This window comes from Tyto alba, unplaced genomic scaffold (assembly GCF_018691265.1).
Source record: "Tyto alba isolate M040663 unplaced genomic scaffold, T.alba_DEE_v4.0 Super-Scaffold_38, whole genome shotgun sequence".
In the NCBI taxonomy this organism is placed as follows: domain Eukaryota; kingdom Metazoa; phylum Chordata; class Aves; order Strigiformes; family Tytonidae; genus Tyto; species Tyto alba.
In genome coordinates, this window is record NW_024881313.1 from 20,421,890 (window position 1) to 20,440,630 (window position 18,741).

The window sequence follows — 18,741 nt, forward strand, 5'->3', positions numbered from 1 at the left end:
CATTTATTTACTGAGAGGGTGTTCAAACACTGGAACAGGCTTCCTAGAGAGGTGGTCGATGTCCCAAGCCTGCCCGTGTTTAAGAGGCATTTGGACAATGCCCTTAATAACATGGTTTAACTTGGTCAGCCCTGGGTGAGGCAGTTGGACTAGATGTTTGTTGCAGTTCCCTTTTAACTGAAATAGTCTATTCTATTCTATTGTAATAACAAATTTCTGCTATACAAAGAGTCTGAGTTTAAAAGCTGAATTCTCTGAAAGTGTAACTGGCTACAACAGTACTCCTCCTTGTCAATAATTTTGAATAGTTTACTTTTTCTGGAGTGTGGTATCATCCTAATGAATTCTAGAAAAACTTACAATCATACACTGATCTTTAAAGAATGGTTGAGAAGCAACGTGTGTGGATGCATGTGAAATGTCTAAGGTTCCTACCTAAGATCTGGTTTTAACTTACCTCTCTGGTATTGGCTTGCCAGAAACTTTAATATAGAAGTGTTTTCCTAGATGCCCCTACAAGATGTTGCTGAGAGACTATGACCAGAATACCTATTGATTGTTAGGAGAATGAAATGTATTGATAGGCAGTTACAGTTACCTGTGGTATGTAGACAGCAGGCTGTAATTATGTATTATATAATATAAGTATAAAATAATATAATATATTATAAAGATTATATAATATAATAAAACTGGATAGAATATTGATTTCTATCATAAGTGTACCAATCGCTAAGAAGTATTTAGCTTTCCTTTCCAGAATCTATAATGGTTAGAGACCTTATTTTCATTTACAACTAATAAGCAAATAATAGTTAGTATTTAATGTAGAAATATCACAACCTCTAGTGGTTTTCTCTTAAAATTGTAAACACCATGATCTCAAGGTTTTGACTCTTTTTTGATGTTTTATGTTTCTAAAATCAACAGAGACATCTTATCACAAGGTCACTGTAACCGTTTCTGTCCCACTCATTTATCCTCCCTTTTCCTTTAGAGGATTCTGCACCTGCTACAGGAACTGCTCACCTGATCATGAGGGAACTGCTTATCTGCCACCAATCACAGTTTTTCATTTTAGAGAAAGTAGACATCCATACTAGTTTGTGTTGCTATTGCAGGCTGTAAATGTGGAAGTTCATTGCTCTTGGAAAGGGACAGAATAGACAAGTAGAGGTAGAAACTATTGCAGCTGTCCCAGGCAAGCTGTTCCTTGCAAATCAGTAGTCTTGACTTCCTGTCTTGCCTTTCCTTTGATGCAGTGTGATGATAAAACAACCAGTAGCCCTTGGCTCTTCAGGGAGGTTTTGTGTGCTTTTCTATTTCAGAGTCTCTCATTTAATTGGTTCTTCTTAGTTTCTGTGAAATTACCCAGCAATTGTAAGAAAACCAAAGTTAATAAAAAACAAAGCAAAAGAAAAACAAAATTGGAGCAAATGCGTTTGCAAAATTACTCAGATTTGTAATTTGCTTGTAAATTAACTGAGCAAGAAATATTCACATTAGCTATAGAGATATCACTTGTCAGAATTGCCAACAGCTTAGATACTGACCACCTGTAATGTCCAGAAGTACCTATCAGTCCGTTCCTGACTCAAAGCCAATTCCTTCTGGTTCCAAGTTCATTTCCTCTAGTTTCTAAGCATATCAATTCATTGTAAAGAGCATGCACGCCATTATAGAAATATAACAAAGCCTGTGATATTATACCAAATTTGTAGTAAGCGTATTGGCACAACTTTGCATAGAGGAATTGTTTTATATTGGTTTAAGTGTTACACTGGTTTAAAATGTATCTTATATTGCTTCATCTGTCACAACTTAGACTGACATTACACATCTCAGATGGATAGAAATGTTCATTTAAAAAAAAAATATGTCTCTTTAACAAAATTGACTTACTGCATTGGTACAGTCTCTGGGAGAAGATAAGCCCTGTGATTTGAAAACAAAGAATTTTAGTGATAAATAATGACTATGTTTCACCTGTTCAACATTCTGCAATCTGACCAGTGTGTAACTAATGCAGGTCTCAAATCTAAAAATATTCCTTTCCATACATTACCTCCTCAAATTGTTCTTTCTTGCTCAAAACCAGGACACTTTCAACCTTTTGTCACTAAATCCATGAGCTATTTAAATATTCAGAGGATATAGCTGATCAAGTGCAGAACATTTCAGACTTTTTCTATATATTATGTATCATTTTGCCATATATTTTACATCATGTGCTAAGGAGACAGGCACCTTGGTCTTCCAGTTTGCTGGTCAGTATGCAACTATATGGGACCATCCTATTTATGAAGAACATAGTATATCTGTGTTATAATCTTCCAAATAGTTTTTTTCTCTCCTGAGGAAATGTACATGTTTCTTGAAAAAGCTTGGGGCATAACATGATACCCAGATAGTCTCACCTGAAAACATCATCTCACATAAGACTGCTTCATAGATAGCAAGAGGAACTAAGGACATTTCCTTGATAGCCACTGTAATTTAAAAATAGTCCAAATTTAAAAATAGTCCAAACTCTGAGTTTCCATTGACAGAGATCCATACTGAATGATTCTCACTCTGAACAAATGATCATTTGCAGGTCTGTAAGAATGGTGTGTAGGATAGCGGTTTGAAAGCCCATTACATAGCTTCACTTTATGAATGAAAGACCTAAAATTGCAATCAATTTTAGGAAGGAATAACTGCAGCTCACTTCAGATGGGAAAGTATTTTTTATATTTTCACCCCAGTCCAAGAGGGTCTGACTCTTGAAGTAACAAAGCAATGAGCAGCTCTGTGGTTTTGTTTCTTAAAATCTGCACTTGCCACCTTACTAATAAGAACTGGTAAATTTTATCTTATATTGATCTTAGAGCTGAAAAAAAAATCTTCTTTTTGTTCTAACACAAAATTATTTTAGTGGTGGAAAAGTTGTAGGAGAAGGAATTCATTTGACTTCTAGGTCTTTATAATGAGGGTGCTAGCTGGGGAGTTTTCATCAGTCTGACAGAAAATTTAGCATTCATGCCTTAGCATATGATGTTTCTACTCTTTTAGTAATATGTCAATATAAGGAAAAGCTAAATTTTAGAAACTAAGTTGGGTCATTACTATCAGGACTCTTTTACAAATATTTCTTTTCTTTTCAGAATAGCAATTAGTTCATTTAACATTTCTTCTGTTCAACTGCCTGAAGACCATCACAATTGCTGCTCTCTTTACAGTCATACCTCCTTAAAAGTTACATCCCATAGAGATGTATAAATCGTATACCTTGTTCTTCACAAATCTGCATTCTTGAATTATTTTACTTTAATGCATAATGGGATTTAAGAAACTACATTGCAAAGCATGTGAAACTACACTCCTAGATTCAGATGCAGAATACATGAAGTCATATATGAGGTGTGGGTATATGGAGTGGGTATGAAGACATGAAGTTTATTTTTAAGGATTTGAGAATTTATTGCCATAAGAAAGAGAAGATAATATAGTGCAGATGTACAATTTACATGAGTTCATCCATAACATAATTTAAAATCTCCTTCCACAGGAATATCCATCTTCTTTGTAAAATGTTCTTTAATATTTCTTAAAAAAAAAAAAAAAAAAAAAGTAAAAAGTTGTCCTAATTGGCAGGAAATCAATCTATATCAATCAGATATATCACTCGTTAATCACCTGTTTACAAAGAGGTTTAGAAGAGCTCGCATGGGGCTGGCTGGACTACAATCATGTTTTATATGTCTTGTGTCCCTTAAAGAAAAAGTTAGGATACATTCCTTAGATTAAAAATGCTGAAATTTTTTCACCTGAGAAGACTAAATATGACCTTCAACAGTGTCAACAGAAAAAAAAAAAAAAAAAAAAAAAAAAAAAAAAAAGCTGTTTCTCTTATCTGAATAACTGAGGTATTTAAAAATTTGAAAATAGAGTTTTGAAAGAGCTTACTTTAAAAGTTCTTGATGAAATAAAGCTTAGTAAGCAGCCTTACTAATTCTGTTATGAGTACCTTACCAATATGTTCCATCATTTTATACATTTATTTAAGGACAGATTGACTGACTTTCTGAATACTATTGAATAAGAGCTGGGTGGTTTAGGACAGTAATGTTTGGAGTTCCTATGCACAAGCTCCTACTTGTTGACTTCTGCAAGAGTTGGAGGTATGCTGTATTGGAGAGATACCAGAGTTTAGAAGATACTGTTTTGCCCAGTTTACAGGCAAGGTCTGAAGGCATGTTTGCACATACACAGTTTTTCTAGTCTAGATTTGTATTTCATGGTGTCCTTGAGATCAGATTCCCAGATGACCCAAAGCTGTGGTATGTGTGCCCTATGCAGATAGAAGAATGGGATTTTTCTGTTTTGGTTTGTGTTTGAATTTGGGTTTTTTTGTTTTGTTTTGCGTTTTTGTTTGTTTGTTTGTTTGTTTGTTTTTTCTTAGAAGACACCCCTTTGAGATAGATCACCATTCTACAGCTATTCTGGCTGCAGCTAAGGCATCACATCCATACTAGATTAAAAAGAGTGCACTGTCCTTTACCTGCTACAGTAGCATGCTGTCAGTGAAGCTGTAGGGAGACCAAATCTAGAAAGATGTCAGAACCCCATTCCCAATGAAAACTGAAGAAAGCACTAGAACGCAAAGACAAAAACTTGATCTGATTATAATGAAGGGGAATTCAGTCTTTTACATCAGGAACAAGAGATGAGACATGGGGCTGAATCAATCTTTGGTGTACTTCAACTATATTAGCTCTGATCTTCCAATGTTGCTTCTTTTGGATTTAGGAAGAAGTTGCCTGCTAAGGTCTTCTGTGTGTTGCTGCTCAGGACAGCCCCACAGATACCCTCCTCTTTGTGAAAAATGTCTTCTCTTCACCACAGAAGGTTTTATCATACTCTTCTCTCCAAACAGGACCAAACCTTGCTTTTACCATAGCAGATGGAATTAAAACGTTAACAAAGAAGGGGCTACTGCTAGATAACATAAAAAAAACCCCAACCCACAAGTCAGCAGGATGATTTGCCTATTCAACCAACTTGCTTTTGGTGGTGTGTTCATTTGAGGTGATAGGGCCCTTTTGGTGTGTAAGAGGGCTACACATTTTTCTTTTTGGAACTGAATGATGAATTCACTTTTATGGTACCTTGTGGTTCTTCAGCATCAGCTGAATGATAGGAAATGTGGATATCTTGGCCCACGGACAAGCCTTAGGGTTTCAATGTGTTCCCTACTGCCATGCTGCATGACAGGGAATTTTCCTGGGTAAAAGCTATCAAAAAAAGTGCTCCTGACTCCTGCAATATCAACCTTTAAACTGATTCTTAGAATCTGTGAGAGAGTGTTTGCAACATGTTTTAAATCTGTTATTCAAATACAAATCAAGTATTTACACAAGGATGAAAAAGGCAGAGTGAGCTCTGAGGAAGGTTATATTCATATTGTATGTAAAAAACCAGAAATATACAAAATATTAACATGGAAGATCTCTGTATAATCAAAGAAGAGTATACGTGTGTGTGGTAAAAGATACCAGTATCTGTGTGTATAAAAATGCTTATGCTCTGAAGCATAAAGTAGTATTGAAAAACTATAAATGTTTTTTTATCTTTTTATTAAGGTAAAGGACAGCAATTTTTATATGTAAACTCATCTGTCCAGAAGGAAGGAAACAGAGCAAGGATAATTACCACCAAACTCTTCCCAGCTAGCCTCGGGGTCTGTAGGGTTCGGTTCTGGTTCTGGATGTTTGCTTCAAGGCAAACTGGAATCTTAAAGGTAAGAGAAAAAGCACTTCTACCACATCACATAGTAATATTTGCTTTACATATCTGTGTCTAGAATGATCAAAATCTCAGACCTTATATTAGCAGTTCTTCATCACAAGTTCACTGCAGTTATGCCTATATACAAACTTTTTGCCAACAAGATCAAGTAACAATTCTTAGTTTTAATTCCACCTGAAGTCCCTTTGCTACATATGTAAGAACTAACATTCCATGTTTGACTACCATACTTAAACCTACTAAACATCAGTAGAGTTGATCTCTGCACCCTTCACTCTTTAACATAAAATAGAGGCAGTTTACAATGTCTGGGACAAAACCAAGACATATGTTAAAAGAAAAGTTTTAAAGTTATTAACGCCACCATGTATGGAGAGTGTTTGATTAAAATAACTGAAAATCAAACATTTAACCATATTAACAATTATAGCTCAAGCTTCCAGGAAAATGTGTTCTTGCTATTCCCCAACATTCTTAATGGGAACATTTTTAACTGTTAAATATCCTATTAAAAGTCCAAGCAGTCATGTGAACCCTTCGCAAACAATTCATTTAATGTGGCTCACTGAATAAATATGTTACATAGTGCCTTTTTTGGAGATCTGAGCAAGACTCCTTTCTGTGTCAGTTTGTTAAATTTTGAAAATACAAGTTGCCAATTTTATTAGGTGTGGCAGAATATAAAAATTGGCATATACTATCGAACTCCTGAACTAAGTTTATGTTAAAAGCCAGCGAGAATATTTTTGTGGTCTTAGACCTGATATTAAGTCAGGAAGTTTGGACCACTGTTTTTGAATTTATTCTGTTTGTCTTTGGTCTGGTTCTCCACTGTAAAGGAAAATCATATCAAAATTCCATGGGATTATGGTGTAATTCAGGCTGGAAGGACCTCAGGAAGTCTTTATTCCAAACCCCTGCTCCAAGAAGGGTCAGCTATAGGATCACACAAGGTGGTCAGGAATTTACCCAATCTTGAAAACTTCCATAAATGGAGACTACTCAACCTTTCTAGGCAACCTCTGCCACTGTTTTACTGTCCAACATGAAAAGGTTTCTTCTTATGTCCAGCCAAAGAATAATTTGACCTTTCATTCCACCTTTCATCTATCTTTTTTTAAATATTTTTTTTCAGGATTGGGTTTGCATCTCAGTTTTCTCTCTAGCATGCAGTTCATGGATACTCTGAGTATTGTTATAAGCTTAATTAATAAAAACAAAGAAAAGGAGCTATATTATGTGAAGTTAATGTAAGCAGCAGATACTTCTGCTTTTCAAACTGTTTTTAAATGAGTTTCAAATTACATTATTTTAATATTTTTTCTATTCAGTGAATGAAAATGCTCAAAATATATTCTTCCCAAAGATACTTCAGTTATTTAAGATGAATTTTTAAGAAGTGTTTATATTACAATCTTACAAGCTTACATTATTTATCATTCAACATACACGAAGTTTGCACATTAAGATTAAGAAAACCAAACAGTAAGTAAAGGTTGAGAGCAGTTCCAGATGAAATTGAAGTAAAAAGTAAACAGCAATTGCTTTTTTGGATCTGTTGGAAACTGAAATACTATGAAATTATCTACGATTATATATTTGTTTAAATTCAAGTATCCTGGATATTACAGTACGCATAGTGCAGACAAGATTTTTTTGAAGGATCTCCTGAAGTTTTTCAAGCATTAGTAAATAGATAGATGTGTGTGGTCTATATGTGAGTCAGTAGGCAGTCATCCAAATAGAGTATGCTTTTTATTTTTTTTTTTTTACATTTCAAACAGACTAGTATAATTAACTCTTATTACATTCAGTTTCATAAAGAGATCCATAAAGAATTGTCTTACTCTCACGCACAAAAAAGGTTCCCTTTTTATGGCTTTGCAACATGTATTCTTTATGTAGTAACATATAACAATATTCATAACAGACTCAAGTACTCAGAAAGGAATTATCATCCTATCACAGACTCAATTTTTTCTTAGTTATGCTTTATCTATCAAATTAATAATGTATTTCAGCATAACTGTTGCTGCTATTAAATCAAGACTATAAATGAACTGTAAACATTTAAGTGAAAAAAAAAAAAAAAAAAAAAAAAAGACTAAAAGAACAAAAAGGAAAAACAACAAAACCAACACCCCAAAACTTCCAAAGCAACAGCTCAGTGAAGATTTTGTTCAGGTAACACTGGAGGTGAAAAAAGTCAAACTGTAATAGGAAATCTGAATAATGTGTTAGAATATAAAAATGTCAGTACAAAAGCTGATGTTATAGCTGTTATCTGAAATACAGCTATCTGATCAAGTCTAAATTAAAAAAAAAAAAAAAAAGGACTTCAGATATACAACGTACTGAGATGTGTGATTAAAATGACATACAGTGATTCTATAAAAAAGAAAGATAAAAATGAAGGATATATCAGTATAGGAAGTCGATGTGGTAGAACTACACAAAATAATGTGAAGTTATGGGAAAAATCCTCTTTTCACCCAGAAAAGGAATTAGTCACTGAGAATAGAGAAAAATGAATTAAAAGTGCTTCTTTTCTGTATTCACAATGCACATTTCAATTGCACAATTCTATTTGCATCAATTTGTTCATAGGAAAAACAGAATCATAGTCTATTATTATTATCTTTAAAAAGGACACGATGGTTACAGCAACTCTTGAATTAACATAAAATGGATGCTATTTAGAAGAGATCTGAATACTGATGCTTCGGGATATCAGTCAACTACTAAGTAACAGGAGAAAAATTTTACTTCATAATGATTAAGTATAAAACCACTAGTTTTCCTTAGGAGTATATGGTAACAGCCTTTCAGAGATGCATCATTCAGCACTAAACACGTGACTGGTCTAATATATCAATTAACATGCAATGAACAAGAATAACTCTTAATATAAACAATTTTTAATTCATTATGCTACAAATGTAAACTTAAAAAATTAATTCCTCTTTACATTTTTATAACTATTTAGTTGCATTTAATGAAGCAGGAGACAAGTTTCAGCAAGGAATGGCAGTGATTTTCACATCTGTTTCATTCCAATTGGGAATTGGAATTTATTCCTATCGGTCATCTGTCAGAGAGAGAGAAAACAGTCAGCTTTAATTAAGCTTCAGCATTCTGTCTCTTTCTACTAATTTCAGGAGTTTGTCATACACTTGAGAATTAAAACCAATATTAATTTCTGGTGTGATAGCATAACTTTAATATATCAGATTTTTGCCTTGGTATTTGTTGATAATGACAGAACTGAGGTATAGTAAATCTTTGTATAGGACAGGTCAATTTTACTAAAAATTACTAAATTTTTTATTACTTCAAACTCATGTTTAAAGAAATAAAAAGAAAAGAGGTAGATAACTTTTTGAATTGCTTCTCTATTGTGACAGTGAATTGTGATACAATTTTGTTAATTGGATTTATGAGCTTTAGAGGAACAATTTCAGTCTGTCTGTGATGTAGCTTCAGTCCAAGGAATATGTGCAATGATGACTGTCAATGAATGTGAGGATTTCAAAGATATGATCTTAAGGATGTAGAGCAGAAAACATAGCATCATTATTCACTGGAGTCAGTGGGAAGTTTCCTCAGCTGACACGAGTCTCTGATGCCTAGTGAAGTGAAAATATTGGTTGTCTTTCACAAGATTTTCCTGCTTTCTTGGCTCATGATTAAAGACTAGATGTTGGGAATGATGGCAGAATACACCTCTCCTTAAGCACTCTTTAGATCTCCATTCTCTTCTTGGTTATTAGTCAGTTCAGATGGAACATAGTACGTTCCAGCATGCCAACTGCTAGAGTCAGGCAAGATCAGGAAAGTAATATGTTATATTGAAAAGTCAGCATGAGTGTACAGGATAGCCACATGAGTTGTAACTGTTGATGACTACGTAGAAAATAGCAGTTTATATTTTGTGACCTTCAAAAGTACATGCACTTTCCCGATCCCCAAAATGAAATAGAAGCTGAAAAAATAATTCAGAAGTTTCTAATGCACAGGACATGCTGTGGAGAAGTAGAACTGAGTCATGATTTTGAGGCAGGGAAATGGGATTTGCTAAAGAATGCTGTTTACATGTGGATCTACAAATGAACCAACTGGCAAAAGCACCTTGGAGAACGACCAAGAAGCAAGTATAAAAGCTTCATTCATGCATTCATCTCATGCAGGTTATCATGTTAAATTCTTCTTAAAATCACCATGAAGTGTATATTGGGTATCTTCACTCTTGAGCTTTTCCCTTTGCAGTGAATGAAGAGATAGCTCTATTTCTGTTGGTTCCTACTCTTTGTGATTTCGGCAGTGAGTGTAGTCTAGAAACAGTGTCAGCACAGAATAAAGAATAGACAGATATAGTGACTGTAGAGTACAATACATGCTTGTTATATTTAAATTAAAATGTCAGGATTTAGCCCACAACTAGTTCAGTATTAGCTGGAGTCCAATCTCCCCAGACAGATAGATACAGAGTTGTTCAATGGCACTTTGTTACCGTTTTTTTTTTTTATTACATGCCATAGAGTGGAATTAATCTTGCTAGCTTTTTCCTCTTTCACATGTTAAATTGTTTCCACTACCAGGCTAGCTTGTAGGCAATTCACAGGATGCTGTATAGGGTGGTGTTGTAGTCTCTGGAGGCACTAAGCACCACACAGCTGTAGTTCTCCTGTGCTCTAGGGAGCTCATAACCAGGGCAATTTGCTTTACCTTTTATGTATTGTATATGTTTACAGAGGCCAGAAAAAATCTTGTATACATTAAACGTACTTCCTGACCCAGAAGGTGCTTCAAACTCTCAGTGACATGGGTAACCTCAGCTAAGAATATCATATTGCATCTTATAATTGTTTCTTCACTTTCTATAGGCACAATCTCTGATAATTAAATCTGTATCCCCAGCTAAAGGAACAGACTCCTGGGGCTTTCCATTTTTTTGAACTCTGTTATAATGTCATTTGATTTAGCATATATTCTAAATTATGTATTATTCTTTTAGATATTTCAGGTGGGGGGTTTGGGTGGGGCGTGTTTGGTTTTGGTGTTTTTTTGTTTTTTTTTTTTTTGTTTGTTTGTTTGTTTGTTTGGGTTTTTTTAAGATATATAAGAAGACATATCCTTTCCTGGCATAGTTATGGGTGATAAAGACTTGGAGAAGTGAATTAAAATTATTCAGAAGTACTTTGGCAGAAGGTGGGATTGAAGGGTTTCCTCAGGAGAATACATGAGAAATGGAGTGGAGTGGGCAGCTCACCTGAGATTTCCTACGTACTGGTTTAGACATTTACACTAAATGCTATCAGTTTCCACAGGGTACCTATGTGCTTCTTATGAGAAAACATACACCAGGTTTAAACTTTAGTCAAACCTAACTGAGGACACAGCCATGCAAATTAACACAAAATATTAACTAATCTGTAATAATTACATATCTGTATGTCCATAGTCTATGGTAAATACAAGTTAAATCTCGAAGATTATAAAGACAAGACATATAAAACTATTTTACATCTATGAGAACAGAAACTGATGTCACTAAATGATTGCATTTCACAGTTTGACTTGCTGCCAAGCCAGACCCATTGGCCAGTATAGATATAGCAGTTTTCATGATGGATTTATTTTTTCTACTGAGCTTGAGCTGCAGAGTTGATTTGTATGTACACAGAATGAGTCCATGCTCCATCTGAGACCAGGCTCAGTATGGACATGATGCAGTTTCTGTGTACATAGACAAAACTGTTCAAGCAGGCAGCACACTGAAATTCTTACTATGACAAGCTTCTCTTTCCAACATGATAAAAAGGAATCGAAAAACCCATCTGATTTTAAACAATGGGCCAGTCTTTAACTCTCCTGTTAAAAGAGACTCTAGTATTATCTTCAAATGTTTTTGACTCTTGCCCCTTCCCCAACAGTTACTTGTGCAGCTGTGAGACTTTACAATGAGATCTATTGCAAGTAATATTATCTCAATATTACCATTCAAAAAATAGAAAATACCACTACATGATACAGCAATAGCTAAAACCACACTAACATTATTACATGTCGTAAAATTCTAGATCACTAAGACTGTTGTATTTCATGGTTGTTAAAAGAGTGAATGGTTCCAGTGACACAGAGGTGTTGTAACATAGTCCTAACCTCACATGTAGAGCTCTTTTAATTAAGAGTTTCAATTTATTAAGGCCTTAGAGCCTGATAATGTGATTACACACAATTTTTCACTTTTTCATGTGTTGAATCAGCAATTTCTTCTTAACACTTGTCCTTTTAGCCCTTGAAGGTGCATGCTTTTAAGAAGATGGTGGCAAGATAATTGCTGTTACAGAGTCCTGTAACCAAATATCAGGCTTGACAAAATCAGGTCCTGATTTTGAGTATTGTATGGTTGTCTTCTTGATGCTCCTCTCTTCCAAAAATTAAATAACTTGCCAGAGAATTCAGGCATCAGAGATATTTTAATCAATACACCAATTTCTATAAAATATGTGGTTCATGTGACCATCCTGCCAATTACTTATGCACTGAGTGGTCCATCTGTCAAATCCACACTCTCCGATTTAGAGACAAGGATGTCATGCAGACGGTATCAAATGCTTTGCACAAGTCCAGGTAGATGATGTCAGTTGCTCTTCCCTTATCCACCAATGCTGTGGATATGTCAGGTCAAGACTGTCTGTAGGTTTTCAAGTTAGTGATTGTATTAACAGTTATTTTTATTTTATTTTGCTTTCACTGTAGCTTTTTATTTGCAGCTGAACTAACATTAGGAAAAGTATTCAGTAACATTTGGTCATCACCAATAAGGTGTGAGTTTGAACCAATTCTAAGACGGTCAGTACTACCCAGGCAGGTAGCTGCACTACTGGGCTTGGGCAATGTTACTCTAGCTAGCGGCACTCCTCTGTTGCTTAATGCTGATACAGTTGCATCTCTTGGGTTTCATTGTCAACAGGTATACACAACTGAAGAGCATGGAATGGATATTCTTATGTGGTCTTCTAGTAGAAATGAAGAAAACAAGTGGATGTATGCAAATGTAGTCCTCTCCAGTAACAGCCCTTACAGAGTTGCCTTCGAAGCTGAAGTGGGGTGGAGTAAACCGACAGAGTTTGCTCTTGATGATATTTCTTTCACCCCAGAATGCATTGATGGAGGTATGCTATTAAACAAATATATACAATATATGTTTTCTTTTCAGAGGACAGAGGAATATTGCGGTGGTTCATATTTCAATGTATAACAGTTACAAACTCCGGATTTTTTTCTTTTTAAATTATTGCAATACTGCTATGCTTTTACATCATTCCAAAAAATGTAGAGAAGAAATGGGCACAGCACAGTCATGCAAAGCATGTCTTTCTCAAGGGAAAGAAAAACATATAAAAGAAAAAATGATCAAATTTATTATATATGACCCTCACAGCAAATTTTTAACTAGCACGTTTCCCCCTAAAAGTAAGGAGCCATTTTACCTACCAGAGGGACTCCTATCTATTTGTTGGCTGAGTGCAGTATCTGAATAAAAATATTTGCCCATGGTTTGTGGAAGACAGTTTTGTGTTATAACTAGCAGTTAAACATATGAGTAATTATAGCAACTCAGAATAATACTGTTATTGAGGGCCTGATAGTGTTTTTATGAAAAATAATTGAGAGGTATCTACCATCATTCAACTGTATTGGTTTTCTCCTGTATGAAAATAGTCAGAGGAGGCCCTAGTTTGGGATGGAAGAGATTTATGAGTATCAAAGGGGTTCACAATTATTTAAAAAAGAAAATGGTTAGTTCTTTTATCTTTGCTATCTTTAGAAAATATGTCAGCAGTATAACAAATTTACCTCACCGCTAGGCTCTTTGAGAATTTACAATCTCACTCTGCTACACAAACTAAAAGTGACTTGAACTGTAAAAAAGAAAAGAATTAAATTCTAACACCTTATAATGCCATTTTTATTCTGTGAGAAAGGCAGTGGTTTATTCTGCAAACAAAATATAGCATATGATACAGTATCAGAAAAAAAAAAAAAAAGTATATATGAAAATATAGTTTCTGATAGGAATATTGGCTATTCCTGATTTTGATGAGTCAAGAGGGGAAGAAAATCAAAGATACAGAAAAATTCTTGCGTATATCTTCATTCATAAGGAACAACTAGGAATTATTATGATTAAATCAATACTAATATGAATGTTATAAAAATGTTCTTGAATAACATTTCTTTCTATTTATGCAGCTCTTATTGTTCAGACAGGTTAGCCTGTGTATTAATTAGCTGTCAGGCTAAGAAAATGTCGGGGTTTTTATTGTGATGACTAAGCATCTCCTTGTAGAATTAACCATGTACCGATTAAGGCATAAAGTGAAATAATATGTTCACACAGGTAGAATTTGCTCAGTCTCAAGGTGAACAAAAGTTTTGTTTACTTTCTTTGAATAATACCACCAATAGGCTCAGGCAAATACTATTTTGGAACGTTCTTCAATGAGCTGAAGACTGCATACATAAACAGGTGCTTGTTGTACCCTTATTATGATAATTATCTTTGTTAACTATACCTTAAGAATTACATAGGCAGTTTCATAATATATTATAATAGAAAGGGAAATTTTCAAATTATGTATTTTAAGTACATGTAATTTAACTGGAAGGCATAGATCTATATTCCAACAACCAATAATGTGCTGGGTTTGTGTGAGTGATGGGGGTTTTGTTAGGGAGGGAGGGGGCTACAGCAGTGGTCCCCTGTGAGAAGCTTCTTGAAGCTCCCTCAGCTCCAAGTCAGACCCACCTCTGCACAAAGACCAAGCCAGTTAGCGACAGTGGCTATACATCTCTGAGAACTTATTTAAGAACGGGAACCTGTGAGGAGGAGTTGAAGTTGTGAGGAGGAGTTGTGAGGAGAACATCTGTGCAAACACCAATGTCAGTGGAATAAAGGAGGAGGAGGGGAGGGATGTGTACTGGTGCAGAGCCCCCCTGCAGCCTGTGGTGAGATGACAGCACCGACCCCCTGCCACCCATGGAGGCCCACGGTGGAGCAGAGGCCTACCTGCAACCTGTGGAGGACCCCACATCAGAGCAGATGGCTGTACCCAAAGAAGGCCAGGACTCTGGAAAGAAGCATCCCCACTGTTGTAGTTTGGTGCTGGGAGGACTGCAACACACAGGGGTGACCCACACTGGAGCAGCTTGGGAATGGCTGAAGCCAGTGGGAGGGACTCATGTTGTAGAAAGTTTGTGGAGGCCTGTGTCCTGTAAGAGGGGAACCACACTGGAGCAGGAGAAGAATGTGAAGAGTCCCCTCAGCCCTGAGGAAGAAGAAGCAGCAAGATGGACCATAACCCCCATTCCCTGCCCCCTGTGCCACTGGAGGGGAGGAGATAGCCATATCAGGAGCAGAGCTGAGCCTGAGAAGAAGGGAGGGGTGAGGGGAGATGTTTTTAAGATTTAATGCTTCTCACTGTCCTGATCTGTCTGTTAAGTGTTGCTATTGTTAGTGTCCGAATTAAATTTATGTTCCTTTTTTCTTTCCCTAGCAAGCCTGTCTTTTGCCCATGACCATAATGGGTGAGCCAACTCTCCCTGTCCTTATCTGGATTCCTGAGCCTTTAGCTTTATTTTCTCCTTCCCAGCACTGGGGGGAGAGGAGGCAGTGAGCAGCTGCGTGGTGCTCAGTTGCCTTCTGAGCTCAAACCACAACAATATAAATCAATTTTCTAATTTTAATGGAACTTATACTTTGGTAATTTCTTATGAACAAGCATGAATTCAGAGAAAGGAAAAAATCTTCCATGGAGGGTGTAAGTTAAGGTATCCTGAATTAATCATAACTATAGAAATAATGTAATTTTTATGGTGTAAAATTTTCTAATCTCCTTATTTTTCTCCAGATATTTTCCAGTTGCAGAATAATTCAAAGTATCTAACTAGTATCACACACTGTCTGTCTTACAAATATGGTATATCATAAAGGAAGCCTTAAGAACAATCCTTAAGAGTTATATTAGCTACTTACAGTTTGTTGGATAAGTCAAAAACTCATACCTTATCTACATGAAACCACCTAAAATAAATTAAACAGTCTTAATTAGTCATCTGAGCTCTTTGCTCAGCTGCAGAAGAGGCAGACATCTTCAGAGGTCAATTTACTCCTTTCTATGGTAAACTGGCAATCAGCCTCAAATTAGATCTTACAAGCTGTAATACTTACAATATGGAAGTACTAGTTTATCTCCCTCTATTCAGTATTATATCATTATTATCTCATCCGAAGAAGAAAAAGCCTTTTCCTTGGACAGCTGACATGTTCAGCTTAAGTGCAGGATACTTGTCTTTGTATTCACTTGTATACTCCAGATAATTTCTATGTGTTTTCAGTGGTAATTTCTATAGGTATAGGAAGGATCTGTACATTAATTCTTTACAAAACATTGTTCTTTATAAGTCTATTCTTTATGCTCTTGCAAGAGTGGTATAAATTATATTACCCTAAAAGCAGCCTAGGCAAGTCTTCTGGTATGGCTAATAATGGATACCCAAAGAAATATATTAGAATGAAAGAAGAACATATTAAATTCTGCCCTCCTCCAGTCTTTTCTAATCTGTATTAATTTGGTTCAGAGACTTTCTGAAGCTCTGAAGGTTGTGCTTTCTAGTAGCTCTCAGCTGACTTCTCTCCTATAAATTATCTAGTTCTTTCTGAATATACACAAACTTTTAGTTATTATTGGAAAATCATTTGTAATTTAGTTGTTGTTGGAAAAACATCAACTGACAAACCTTGGTTGCAGGAGACCTTTTTCATTTTTTTTTTTGATTCCTGTCACATTGCATACCTCTTCCATGGTCTGCTGTAGTTCATCTTCCATTCATTTAAATCTATTATTTGGAATTGGATTACAGAGACTCCTTACCACTATTTTCTATCTTGCCACTATTTTTCTTTATACCTGCATTCATAACCTTTAGCTTGCATTAAATGTGCTATCCTAGATCCATCCTCGTCAATCCTTATGTTTCCACAATTCCAAACCCTACTAATCCATCTCTTGTTCCTAAATTAATTGGACATCAAATTTCAGGCATCTTTTATATTCCCCAGACAGTTTTTGCCTCCACCAACCACCTCAGAGTTGTATGAGCAGCCTGAAAATTCTGCCAGTTTCTTCTGTCATCTATCCTCCTCCCTCAGGTTTATAGTGACTCTTATTGTTGTCCCAGATGTGTATTTCTAAATACGCAAAAAAAAAAAAGTATTTTTTTTTTTTAATTATCTAATGGGAGGCAATCTTCTGATGAGTTTGTGACTTGATACATAATATCCTCTTCAGACAAAAAATTATATCTAGATGCTGTTACTTAAGAGCATACTGACTTTCTGGTTTTTCATGATTTTGTACTGTCCTGGGGAGTCTTAATTTAATAATCCTTGATGGCCAGGTAGGACAAATCTGGGCTTGTGAAGAGGCAAGAAACTACACAAAATCCATATAATTAAAAAGAAATAAAATAAAATAAATTTAAAAAAAAAAAAAAAAAAAAGAACAAACACAGCAGTTTTGCAGGAATAACCTATCTCTGACTTTTTAATATTGTTCTTGACAAATAACAGTTTCTGATGAGGAGGAGTTACTTTATGCAAATAATTGTTGTTAAGTAATTGCTTAAAAATTCAGATGGTAAAATTTTAAGATATTACCTTCAAATAGTACAAAATCACTGCCCTGTAGATATTTGAGGAAGAATATTTTCCTTTAACAGAAACTGTGGGAAAGTTTGCCTACTTCACTCTCAGTCCTGCTTTGATTTTTGCTCATCATGTTTATTCAGAGACCTAGCTCAAAGAAAAGTGTATTACCTGCAGTACAGGTTTTGCATAATGTTCTCCCTTTCAGAAGATAGCTTTGTTGCTGCAGATCTTTTTCCTCTCTCTCTATTATTATTTTTCAGCTTGTCTTTAATTACTTTGGGTTTCCTGAGGCAACATGTTCTAAATAGAAGCAATCACAATTTAGCTGGTTGAGAGCTCTAAGCAATAAAGCATTACTAGCAGCTCTAATTCAGCTGTGGTTTTTATTTGTTTTTAAGTAGTCAGCCCTCATTAGCCATGTGAGTTTCTACAGATCCAAGAATATTTCCAGACATTTAAACAAAGTGTGGTCAAACTAGTGTCTGGCCTACTGCAGAAGTAAATTCTAGCTGATGCCAATGCATAGTGCTCCAGTGCTAGCTGTCAGTGGCATGGGATCTATCTTAGTTCAGAATTAACTGCTAAATGAGATGTACTCTTACCACTTTTCAAAGTCCATTATTTTCTGCTGACAAAGGTGTGTGAAGATCTTATATTACAGGAATTCATGCATCTTAGGGACAAAAGAATTTAGTTGTTACTCAGTTTTAACCATTTTCTTTAAAATTTTAAGTAATAACTTGTTTTAAAAGAATACTTTAATTTCATTTAATATTTTAATTTTTAAAAATAAAAGTTAAAAAAAAAATCCATTTCTACTTTCAGATGGACCAAGAATACCAAAGTATTGATTCAGAATCTGTATTCACTAATACCTTCCTCATAGTTTTTTTTTTTAGTACAGCTGAAACAGGAAGCATCACAGAAATTCTTGAAATTTCTGTTTCTACTGAATTTAAATCCTAACATTAACCAAAAGATTCCTAGCCTCCAACCTTTATTCTGCTTATGTAAATCAGAATACTGTGTTTCGTCACTCACCTATTACTGGAGAAATAAACTGGATGGACAAAGTCTGTGTGATTTAAATAGTGAGGTATTAGTTACATAGTACTTTATGTATTGAGAGAATATTCTCAAGAAACAAATAAATAGTAAATATATTTTGTGCTCTCTTCCTGAGATCACCCAAGTAAAATATTTATGCTTGTGGAGATCTGCTGGATGAAGGTAAT

General features: G+C 35.1%; 1 protein-coding gene across 1 annotated transcript in view; it reads left to right on the forward strand.

The window, feature by feature from the left end:
- Positions 1–18,741, forward strand: part of MALRD1 (MAM and LDL receptor class A domain containing 1) — a 274,148-nt gene that overhangs the window by 188,631 nt on the left and 66,776 nt on the right. Inside the window, exons 31-32 of the mRNA XM_032991470.2 lie at positions 5,625–5,782; positions 12,767–12,968. Coding sequence (XP_032847361.2) covers positions 5,625–5,782; positions 12,767–12,968 — 360 coding nt within the window. The remainder of the gene's footprint in view (positions 1–5,624; positions 5,783–12,766; positions 12,969–18,741) is intronic.